The sequence below is a fragment of the Anas acuta genome, chromosome Z, assembly GCF_963932015.1.
Source record: "Anas acuta chromosome Z, bAnaAcu1.1, whole genome shotgun sequence".
Lineage (NCBI taxonomy): Eukaryota > Metazoa > Chordata > Aves > Anseriformes > Anatidae > Anas > Anas acuta.
This window is the reverse complement of record NC_089017.1, coordinates 54467572-54479973: the sequence shown is the minus strand read 5'-3', so window position 1 is coordinate 54479973 and position 12402 is coordinate 54467572. Positions and strand designations below refer to the sequence as shown.

The following is a 12402-nucleotide window of genomic DNA, read 5'->3' as shown; positions in this document are numbered from 1 at the left end:
CTGGCTGGGAATCCTATTAAAATACAAATTACTATAAATGACTCTGGGTCTGATAAAGAAGGATGATATTCATAGATACTAGTATAGTAAAGAATGCTGACTGTGAGATTACAGTGCTGACTGGGAGATTTTTACAATGTTTCCCAGTGGATCTTGAAGTCACCTCCAACAGGTGGTGGGTTTTTATGAGCTGACAGGAAAGGATGGGATCTGTTATTGAAATGAGCCTGAAGACCTCAACGGTTTCAATCCACTGCTATTTTATTTATAAGTAAAGATTTAAGAACAGAATTTTCCATTTGCAATAGCAAAATGCCTGACAAAAGTTGTGACTTCAACCACAGGAAATGTAAAGGATATTCAGATGACATCACAATACATTTGACAGGTTGCAAATAATTTTTGTAAACTGGGAAGATCATGAGGCTTACGAGGTAATGAATAGGGAGGTAAAAATCTTTTTCTGACCAAATAGGTGCCAGATATCCAGAAGCACTGAAAATGTTGACTACTAGTCTCTGTGCTATTTAATACCCATAATCTGCTGTCACTCATTTTTACCAAAACTATTTTTTCATAAATGTTGTTTTGGATGTTGAAAATTCTACACTACACATAGAAGATATTTTAAGATGTAGTAATTCTATTATTTGCAATCAAAACATCACTTCTAAAGTCTTCATGCACCCAAATATATCAGCTATATGAAATAAATTGTTAATATTTTAAAGGTTTAACTTCTGTTATAAATTTGTCATGTTGGGCATTTATGCTATTTATTGTTCATGAATTCGTTTCCTTGCTAGCTAGGGCAAACCTGTCTGCAACAGAGAATCATACTCTCTGTAAAGGGAGGATAATATTGTAAGAGTGTCCTTCTCCTAGCATGTTAATGGAAGTAGAGAGTTTAGTTTATCTTTAGAAAAGCTGCAGTGCTAGAGAGAATGTACTGAATTCGTGTTTGTCTGTGTCTAATTTAAAACTTTCCTGAGTTGTCAGAAGACTTTTTTTTTTTTTTTAAACTGCTTTGGTTCTTGTTGAATGATACATCAGGCAAATCTGTCAGTGGTTGATCTCTGTACTATTTGTCAAAGGTTTTTAGTAGTTAAAATCTTCAAAATTCCCACATAGTTGGTGTTACAGTTCTCAGATGAGAGGAATATGCAGAAGTGAAGATATAAGATGTTGTCAGATCAGAATCAAAGATGAAATTTCTTACTACACTGTTTTTTAGAGTGATATCAGTAGACATTAGACATCGGTTTGTGAAGAAAATACATGGCCACTGCCCAGTCTGCAGTTGTTTCTATGTAACTGGCCCTTTTTCTCTTCCTTTTGGCCTATTTTCAGATTTAGTGGTTTCTAAATACACACCCCTCCAAAGACTTGCCTTGTATCTATAGTTGGAAGATGCGCAACTAGAAAAAATCTTTATCATTGCTCTGAGAAACTGCATTGGACCTATATAAATCACATCCAATAACCCCAGATCGGTGCAGTTTAAATGTGGTGTTGTACCTATAATCTTGTTGGTGGTCTCCTTTATCTCTGGGCTATCTTTTCAAAATTTGCCTTGCCAGAGTCTCACCAAGTCACCATAAGCTGCCAGCATGCAGTTAAGTGACAAACTAGTCAGGCAATTTGGAGCTGTGGACAAAGGTGATATATAGCACAGCAGGAATATTGTTCCTATGTATGTATTCACCTGAGGCTCAGTGGTGGACTAGATATTTAGAAAAATTGTTTTGCTTCTGAGTTCTGTGATAACAAGACAATGTTCTTGCACACCCAGAATGCCCTCAGGTATTCAGGACTTATGATTCCAGATACAGTGAGACATTCCTGTGCAATTTGGCTGGAAAGTACAGGTTTTATCACAAAATCAGAATATAGAATTTGCATTTCTGTTGTTTGCACTGGGAATATATACTGCTCAGAAAAGAAAAACAAACAAAAAAAACTTGTTGAAAAAAAAAAGATATGCAGATGTCTCAAGTGTATCCAGAATAATTTTACCTTCTTCACAAAGTTCACAAACTGTTGTTCTTTTGAGTCTACCTACAAAACATTACATTGGTTCAACAGTTAGTGTTTCACAGTTATTAAATCTTATTAGACACACTTAATTACAAAAAAAAAAAAAAAGTTGTAGAAATACATATAAATCTCATTAACAAACTAGGTAACATCGTCATTCAACTGATAACTGACACGGAATGATATATTGCCATGAGATGCCAGTCTGATGTGGAACACAAATGCAGTATTATCTTTTTAGTTAATAACTATTAACAGCTTCCTTTTAGTAAAAATGCCGAGAAAAGGGTTATAAACTTTGGATATGAATTCACATTCTATGCAGTCAGTGATGCATAGCATGCACAGCATGATTCTGCAGGGTAGCAAAATGAAATTTGTTAGCGTTTCAATGTTTGTGTATAATTTATGTGAATAGTAGATATTGGGTTATCTGCATATTAATAGACTGACAAGAATATCTGAATTTCAGTTGACATCATTCTTTCTTCTTCTATTTGTCCTCCTTCTCCAAGAATATGATTCCCCTTTTCCATGATCCCTCTCCATACACATCTATAGATGTGTGTGCATATCAGATGTTTTCTCTACAACTCTTAAAATAAATAATAGTATTGACAACAGTAATTATCTGTTATCACAGAAACAACTAACGAGCATCTTGCCATGGTTACAGTGAAAATAGACTGTATTATGTATATGCTCTTATCACCTGTTCAACTGCTACCTGTGTATCTTTTTTTTGTAGGTGACAGATCAGTCAGTGAAAGCATTCGCTGAACATTGTCCTGAGCTGCAGTATGTTGGTTTTATGGGCTGCTCTGTTACATCTAAAGGAGTCATTCACCTCACCAATGTAAGTATCATAGCAACTTTTAACTTGTCATTAGTGTTTCTGACTGTTGCCAAACAATAGGTATGACAACCAAGATAAGTTTATACATATGACAAATGACACTGTCACAGATAGAAACATTACAAGATAAATGAACTTTGCATTATTTGAACAGATGTTTAGACTTCCCTGTGTTAAACTGTAGAAACACATATTCTAGGGATGACACTTTTTCTTAGGTTTAATAATACTGTACAGTCAAATGGCTTTAAAATACCTAGTTACACTAGACTTTATTGCAAAGTGTTGTGGTGCAGCCCCAGCAGGCAGCCAAGTGCCACACAGCTGCTTGCTCACTCTCCCCAGGTGTGATGGGGGAGAGGACCAGAAAGGTGAAAGTCCCAGAACCCATGGACTGAAATAAAGACAGTTCACAAGGTAAAGCAAAAGTTGTGTGCACGAGCAAAGCAGAACAAGGAATCTATTCGCTGCTTCCCAGTCAGCAGGCAGCTGTTCAGCCACTCCCAGAAAAGCAGGGCTCATCATGCAGAATGCTTTCTTTGGAAGACAAACACCATCCCTCTGAGCGTCCCCTCTTCCTCCTTCTTTCCCAGCTGAGCTTGACGGAGTAGGGGATGGGACATCCCTCTGGCCAACTTGGGCCAGCTGTCCTGGCTGTGTCTCCTCCTGGTGCACCCCCAGCCTCCTCGCTGGTGAGGCAGCACCAGAAACTGAAATGCCCTTGGCTCTGTGCAAGCACTGCTCTGCAACAACTAAATCATCACTGTGTTATCAGCATTATTTTCATCAAAAGTACAGAACACTGTATTGTGTGAGCCTCTACAAAGAAAATTAATTCTATTTCAGTCAAAACCATGACACAAACACAACAAAAAAATCTGTAATTGGAAGTTCAAAATTCCTAGTGTGAAAGATTTAGATATGCCCCTTACTGCAACAGTATGCACATACATTTTGTATATATATCCATATCTCTATTATAACTTTATATATAGTGTGACAATTACATTTTATTTCCTTTTCTTCTACATATGAGGAGTGATGTGTGGGAGAACTTCCTTGTATGAATCTGTGGAAATTAATAGAAGTGCTCAGTAAAATGAATTACGTGGATGAAGTGAACAAACAGCATATTAGTTAAAATTCACATCTGAAAGTAAATTGAGAGATCATGCAAACACCAGGGAGAACAGAGGAAAATGCATCTGGCATAGATAAGATAGTATTTAAAGCTAGGACTATATATTAGGATTAAAAAAATAAAATATAAAACAGGGAAAATTACAGTCACTGGTAAAGGTGACTGTAGGAATTGAATATGACCAAAATCCAGTAAACATTGAATTGAATTAACTTGACCTGACTGGAATAAAATAGAATAGAATAGAACAGAGCAGAAGAGTTCAGACCTTCAAAGATCATTGAGTCAAACAGCCTGACCACTTCGGGACTAACCAAAAGCACGTCAATGAGGCCATTGTCCAGATACGTCTTGAAAACTGACACATGTGGGGCGTCAACCACCTGCTCCGGTGTTTGATCACCCTCAGGAGAAATAAATTTTTCCTATTGTCCAATTTGAACCATTCCTAGCGCACCTTTGTGCCACTCCTGTGAGTCCTGTCAATGAGGAGCAGAGGCCTGCACCTCCCTCTCTGCTTCCCCTCCTCAGGAAGTTACAGAGGTCCAAGAAGTTGCCACCTGGACTTCCTTTTATCCAAACTGGACAACCCAGGTGTCCTCAGCCTCACCTCATAGGCCATGCCTGCTAGCATCCTATGCCTGCCAGCCCTTTTACCAGCTTTGTTGCCCTCTTCTGGACAAATCCTCATACCTTATGTCCTTTACATATTTACATATTGTGGAGCCCAGACCTGCATGCAATATTCAAGGTGAGGCCAGACCAACACTAGATGTAATGGGAGCATCACCACTTTTGACTGGCTGGGGATGCTGCGTTTAATGCACCCCACAGTGTGATTTGCCCTCATGGCTGCCAGGGCACGATGCTGGCCATGCTAAGCCTGCTGTCACCAGCATCCACAGATCTCTTTCTGCTGAGCTGCTCTCCTGCCATTCATCTCCCAGTCTGCCTGTGTCTGGCATTGCTCCATCCAAGGTGCAGAATGCAGCATTTACTTTTGTTGAACTTCATGCCGTTGCTTTAACCCAATGGGGATTAGAGATCTTCATTGTACTAAGTGTAGAGCATATTAAATGAAAGTGGAATGTGTCTGAAGAAATTATATTTTTTTGCTGTTACTCTTACTGTTGAACCGAATCATTTAGCGTATCTGTAAAATATTTTCATCAGTTTAGGGCAGCTCAGTAGCTAAAGATACAGAAGAACTGAAAACATTTCAGAAAACACGCAAAAAGAAATACAGCAGAAAAATTAATTTGCATGGTAAACTTATGGCACGTCAAAGGATATAGTTTGGAAGGTCTTTAGTGAATATTGAGATGATGTGTAAAAGGCTCATATATCAATGGGAGAGAGAAATAATACAATTATTTTCATGTCCTAAATAATTCACTGTAGGTTTTATTTATATACACAACATAAATACAAGAGGTAGATAATTTACAAGTCTGACATAGGTTCTGAAAACCAAGATTTTCCTGGATATTCCTACATACATCACTTTTCTGGTGCATTCTTCGGATACTGAGTTGTTTGGACCTAGAGTTACCGAGTATTTAATGGATCTTTGTTATGTCTTGTTCTTTAATGATGTGACTTCATAATCCCATTTATTTGGTTGAAGTTAAGAAAAGTCAAGATCTTAATTTTTCGTATTAATATTTATGATTTTCATTATGGTTTAACAATAATTATTAGAAATCCTGACATACACAGTCCTTCAGAAAATCTCTGTCAGGCAGTTTTATCACAAACTTAGAAAAAGTCAGATGGGATGAGCAGTTGGTACATGTGCTTTTGGGTGGGGCATGAAACTTTGTAATTCATGTTTCCTTCTCTCAGATCTTATATATACAAACTTTTTGTAGACTAATATTGCTAAGACAGTGATTTCTTCTCCTTAAATTCTCAGAAATGACTGTGGAGTTTGTGTTTGCCTCCTCAGTTGGGGAGTTCTTTTTTTTACTTGTAGCATTCATGTGAATGTGCTAATTATTTCACATGTATTGTGGTATCAAGTACTTTTTCCTTTATTTATCTTGCTTTTCAAGATTCTGTAGTATGCTGTCCAAAGGCCTTTTTTTTTTAATGTATCTTAGAATTTTTTAGGTTGATCAAATAATGTCCAAGTAAATTGTAATAGCACTAGAAACAAACAGTATTTTCAAGTGGAACATTGCTGGCAAAAAGCGTGTCATTGCTCACTGCAAGATTTTATTGGGTTTAAAGCAGTGATTCTGAAATGCCTGATGTTTTTGAGTAAATGTATTTTCCAGGTTAAAGGAGTTTGTGCTGTCTTGCTCCTGGAATGTAATATAACTAGAATTTTTCCTGGGTTGAAAGCTGAAGCATATTCAAGGAGGAGCTTGAATTATGTCTTATTATTTCTTCTACTTTACTTTTCACTGGTAATATGTCATGCCTTTTCTGGTGTGATGTCTTCTGTGTGGTTTGCTAAACATTTATTTTACATACAAGTGACTTTCTGTGCACAGTGGCAATGTGTGTGGGTTTTTTTTTGGTGTGGGTGGGGCAATATGTTTGCTGCTACTTTAAGCTGACATCTTCAGTATGGATACATGCAATAGCAAAATTACTATGAGAATTCCAGGTTCTTAATTCTGAAGCTATTGAGAAGTGATACCTGGTTCATGTCTTGCTACAGTGACTTCAGTAGTTGTTTGCATTCTCCTCTGACAGGTGTGTTACTTCCCTCATAGTACAGCAAGCAGTCTTAACTAAAACACTGAATTGAACTGAAGTATCTGGCACAGGCATGTGTTCTGTTTCTGCAATTCTTATTTGGAGGAAATAACCTCCATCAGGGAGTGATAACAAATATTTGTGGAGCAATAACTATATCTTAAACTGCTGCATCTGCCTTTTCCAGAGTTCACCTGTTAATGACATCAGTTTTTTTGTTTCAAACATCATGTATTTCTTACGGCCAGTTTTGTGTTCAGTTCATAACTGGTTAGTAATGATACCAATCCTGTGTTCTAAGAGGATGTGGAATCTGCTCTTAGTTCTCCATGGCATGTAAGTGTGTCCTGCGAGGCTGAGCAGAGCAAGTACCCTCTGTCCTGCTTCCTGCATGCAAAGTGGAGATAACAGCACTGGCCTCTGTTGTAAAAGGGCTTTGAGGCTGGCAGATGTATAAAAATGGAGTGTTTTATTATTACTGCATTTTCCCTCTGGTAATGTTAGCTTCTCTTTAAAAATACTGGCACTTGAAAATTCTGCATTACAGTGCTGCTGAATCACAGGGCTTTTTTAATAGCTCATCGTGTGGTATGGTAGCGAAAATGTTCTATGATTTAGAAAAGAAACATTCAGTGTTTATTTTCATTATTTTTGGTCCTGAACATTGCAATATTAAAAAAATCATAATTGCTTTTTGAACAAAAATGTGTTATCACTCTAGTGAATTAACTTTTCTTTGAAGTTTTTACAAAGTACAAAAAACATGCCTAAAATAAATAATGATTTTTGGGCAGGTGGAGAAATACAGCATGTGTTTCCATCACACAGAGAGGGAGAGAGAAGAAGGAAGGCAGGGAGTATATGTATATGCAATTCAGACTGTTGGAGTTGCAGTTGAAAACAGTCTTTTTTTCTGATGACCTAGAATGTTTTATTGTTTTGTAGTTATAATGCGTGGAAGTGTCACAAAACAGCTGAAAATTAGTCCAACATTTCTCAACTTTGTTGAGAAATAACGAGATGTAATTTTGTTTCTAAGCCATTTCCATGGGTTCCTGCCCTTATGTGTATGCTGGAATAATTGCTTTGTGGCAGTATACTTATATTTACACTTCTACACCTCGGACTTCTGAAGGACTGTGTTTGGATAAAACTTGTTATAGACATCTTCATCTACATAAGTGTGAATCCTCATTAGACAATTATTTTTCTAATCAGTTATAAAGTTACTATCTGTCAGATAAAGTTACCTGCATTCCTTCTTCATCTCATAACTGTTACCTGAGGGTCATGACCAACTGCACCAAGTCATACCCATTACTGAGCTGGTGGCCCGTATGACGTTGATCAAGGTTCAGATTTATAGAGCAAATATTTAGGAATTATTCAGTGCAGACGTTATACACTTGACAGATTTATAATGGTAATGCAGACTGATGGCTAGACTGATTGTGCAAATATTTTCTAAACTGAAGTATTGTATGGTCCCTTACTTCAGTTACTGATTTATTTTTCCATGAAGTACACTGACTTTTTATGGCAATATTTCAGCATACCTTCTAATCTTAAAATCATCTTGCCTCCTAAACAAGAACACAAGGGTTGTTTTTTTGTTGTTGTTTTTGGTTTTGTCTTTTTTTTTTTTTTTTTTTTACTTTGGCTAGGTCGAGAGAAAACAGTTGATCTTTTAAAAACAACTTTTATTTACATAGCAAACTATATTTCATAAGATTTGTTGAGCAAAATTGTATTCGCTGTGTCCCTCTGTCCCTCCTAAGAGATTCTTTTCACCATTTTTAAGAATTTGATACTTACACTTGACTGCAGTATTGCAATTAGGTAGAAAAGCCATTGCAGAGAAGGCATGATTGAAAGGGTTCCAGTGCTATATGGTATGTGAAAGTTTCCAAATCAAAAGGTATTCTTTAGAAGTACGTGAGAGCAAAAAACATAGAGAATAAATTATGATTCAATGATAATGAAATTTAACAGCAATTATTGTTTCCAATTTATAGATTATAACTCTTGTATCTCAGGTAATATATAAGCAGTTTAAATGTGCATGCAAGTAGCACTTTTTGGCTGTTTTACAGTGGGCCTTACCTATAGAAAGGAGAGTGGGATATTTATGGTGTAGCATAACTTGTAAAATATGCATGAAAAAGATAAAAAAATAAAAATAAAAATTATTAGCTTCAAAGGTATATCAACTTGAATAAAAATGTCTTTCATTTTCCTCTTGTGCTACATGACAAAACCAAGGAATATAATGAATAAATATATTTCCTTAATTAATGTATATTGTAAATTCAATTTTTTTCCTTAGACTTATAATTTTTTTTTTTTTTTTTTTTTTTTTTTTACAAATACAGTCTTCAGAACAAAGTTCTTTTTTTGTCTTATGTAAGTGATAAAATTAAACTGTTGTTCTTCTAACACAGTTTTGGAACATTTATTTCTTATTTAAGCATTCCTTATTTAAGCTCAATGTTCTGCAATGTTTAAGAAATGAAATTAAGTGTTTTGAATGTGCAGAACATTAAATCAGTCTATGGGAATATAGTATCTTCTGTACCTCTTCAATGATTTTCCAATTTTTTAAACCATGTATGATTAATATTTCACAAACATATTATATCACAAAAATATGTATCAGTTACTTCAGTTTACTCTTAACTCAAAATTAATGTATGTGCCTTTTTAAAAAATAGTTTATAGATTCCATTGCCATAATAGTAAAAAGAATATAATTTACATTCTTTTTCTGGTTGCTATTTTTTATTTTTTGTAATCATACATTTCCTTTGGAGGGCTTAAATCAGAGAGCACTTTATTCCCTGAAGGCATATATACACAGAGAGAGTCAAGAAAATTAAGCTTAATTAGCAAAAGATGTGAATTTAAAGTTCATTAAGTCCTTATAAGCATTTTCCTTCAGAAATAATTTGGCTTTAGATTGATCTTATATGAATTATTTTACTTTTAAGGAAGTATTATATGCACAGGAATTGGGAGAAGGAGTGTGTGTGTGGGGAGGGGGATTTAAAATCTCATTATATTTGCAGGTCCTTACAGCTAAATACAACAGTTGATAACACCCTCTGTGGAAAACTACCTGTGATCCAAGTGGTAACTGTAATTTTTACTATCCAGAACTTGATCCTAAACTTTCCTGGTCGCAAATCAGGCATTCTCTCTCTCCCCCTAACAGTTTTCAAATGCTTTAGTTTCTTGATTCCACATATATTAATTGAGTATTATGAACAAACATTCTAGCACAGAAATGGTATGATAACCTCTGAGTCTTTTAAGTATATTGACTTCCATAAAATTTCAATTAATCCAACCAGCAAAAGTGTTGTAAAAAAGCACCTTTGTAATTTAAGATATGTGACCCATAAGTAGTGTTATATTTCTTAAAAGCAAAAGTTTTTTTGTTTTAGTTTTTTTTTAAAGAATGTCTTTTTAAAACAACTGAAGCTCTGTTTTTGAAACTTCCTTTGCCCCAAACCATTTTGTCATATAAGTTGTTCTTTTGCATTTGTCATTCAATAATTTCCTTTCTATAAATTTTCATGGGCAGTCTCCTCATAAAACCTTTACGTACTGGGCTGTCAATTCTTTGCAATTAGTGCGACTGAGAGGAGGGAGCCAACATCCTGTTCCCTCCTAATCACATTTGTCTAACTAGACTCCTTCTGAAATTTAAATGCTATTACGCTACCTTATTCAATTTTAGCACACAGTTTTTCCTGAGTCAATATTCAGTAATTTCAGTATGGCTGTGTATATGTGTAGCAAACAGTTTGTGTAACTCTTCCTCTTTTCTGTTAATTCTTTCACTTTATTTTTTCATTTCACATTTTTAAGGCTTCTGTCTGTTATTTGTATTGTCTGTTTTATTGTCACAATGAATATTCATTTTTCAGGCAAAAGATTTTGTGTGCTGGAGTGAAGCTTAAATTTTGCTCATGCTGAGCATTCTTTGTAGAGGTATAGAATTAAGAGTTGGAGAAGAGTGTGAATATTTGTAAATAATGGCCCTAAAATTGCATGAGAAAATGGTATTGCTGCATGATTGAGGGGAAAGAAAAAAAAAAAAGGAAAAAAAAAAGCCTTTATTCATCCTGGTGCCCTAAGACTGACTATTCAATTAACAGAATATCTTTTTCCATGCAAAAATGCTGAATAAAAGTATGCTGTATTAATCTCAAGATTTATGCATGCAAGATTCCAATGTCCCTGCTGTCCAAATGTCTGCTTCAGAGAGGTTATTATTTTTTTTTTATATCAAACTAGTTTTAGATGTGAGGGTTAGAGGTATTATATAAAGCTTATGTAATTGTTCTTGCTAATTGTTTATAAAGCTGTAAAGAATTCGGCACTGTAGCATTGAACCCTTACAAATAGCTTTTCAGATAAAATATAATATAGGGTATTTGGAATTAAAGTATCCTCACCCCACACCTTTGTTTTTGTTGTTGTTGTTTAAACAAGTCAGGTGAATATAAACAACAATTGCCTGACTGGCAATTGGATGTTGGTACCTGTGATTTAAGTATGTCCAGGAGTATTCTCTTCATCTGTTGTGATCAGTGCCAAATCATTTCAGGAGGTCCAGTGCTTAAGGGAGTGTGTGTCCTGTTCTGCACCCCTTGAAAACCATTCACTCATCTGAAATGGCAATAGTGAGGTTGACAGCTTATACCTGAAGACTTTGTATCCACCTGAAACAGTCTCTTTGTACTACTAAGATAGCAAATTTGCTGCTGAAAACCTTAGCAAGATCTGCTAAGGTTTACTGGATTGAGTATATTGTGCCTAATAAAAAGTAGAATTAACTTACCAAGTAGGTCAAGTGTGAGGTAGATTTTTTTAAATGAATGAATATGATGGTAAAATAGGCAAGTGATGGTTGAGTTACTGTATATTGAATATAATGGTAGACCATCATTAATGTGAAAGTAAAAAACAGTGAGGGAATGATCATTCTCCTGTGACAGTGAAAGCTAAAATCTACTTGTGAAACCCTAATAATTTGGTCACTGACTAGTACTTGGATTTCAATGTAGCTTTTGAGTCTACCGATGAATTCTTTCTATTGCATTTGTCATTACCTAAGCTGGGTAAGAATTATGTTGTCTGAAATAAGGCATATTTTAGTTAAGAGTGCTGTTTTTCTCAAAGGCAAGATTCTCAACTTTTCTTTGAGGACTCCTGGTAAATATTTTTTAATGTCATACAGCATATCCATTGTTCAATTGTCTGTTACATTTATTTCCTAGGGTGAAAAATCTGTTGCCCCATGTAAATTGTTATATAGATACTTCGGTGAACCAGTGTTTAGTAGGTTTGACTTTGATTCCCATTTCCATAACAAACTGTAAATGTGATAATAATCAATGTATTTGTGCCATGTTTCTCCATTTTATAAATAGGGGATAAGGCATTAGATCATCTTAAAGCAACATAAACATAGATAATACAAAAATTAATAGCATGGGAACATATTGAACATTTCATCATTGCAGGAATCTTATAAATCTGTCTTTAGCAAAGTTGTCTTGCTGCAGAGATATACACATAACATTATTCTTTAGAACTCTTGGCTTCCTTGGAATTGGGATAGTTGGTCCTAATACATTTTGTGCAAAAACACAAT

At 35.2% G+C, this 12402-nt stretch overlaps 1 protein-coding gene across 1 annotated transcript in view; it reads left to right on the top strand.

The window, feature by feature from the left end:
- FBXL17 (F-box and leucine rich repeat protein 17) overlaps positions 1 to 12402 on the top strand; it is a 307609-nt gene that overhangs the window by 90826 nt on the left and 204381 nt on the right. The window contains exon 5 of the mRNA XM_068666661.1: positions 2786 to 2893. Coding sequence (XP_068522762.1) covers positions 2786 to 2893 — 108 coding nt within the window. The remainder of the gene's footprint in view (positions 1 to 2785; positions 2894 to 12402) is intronic.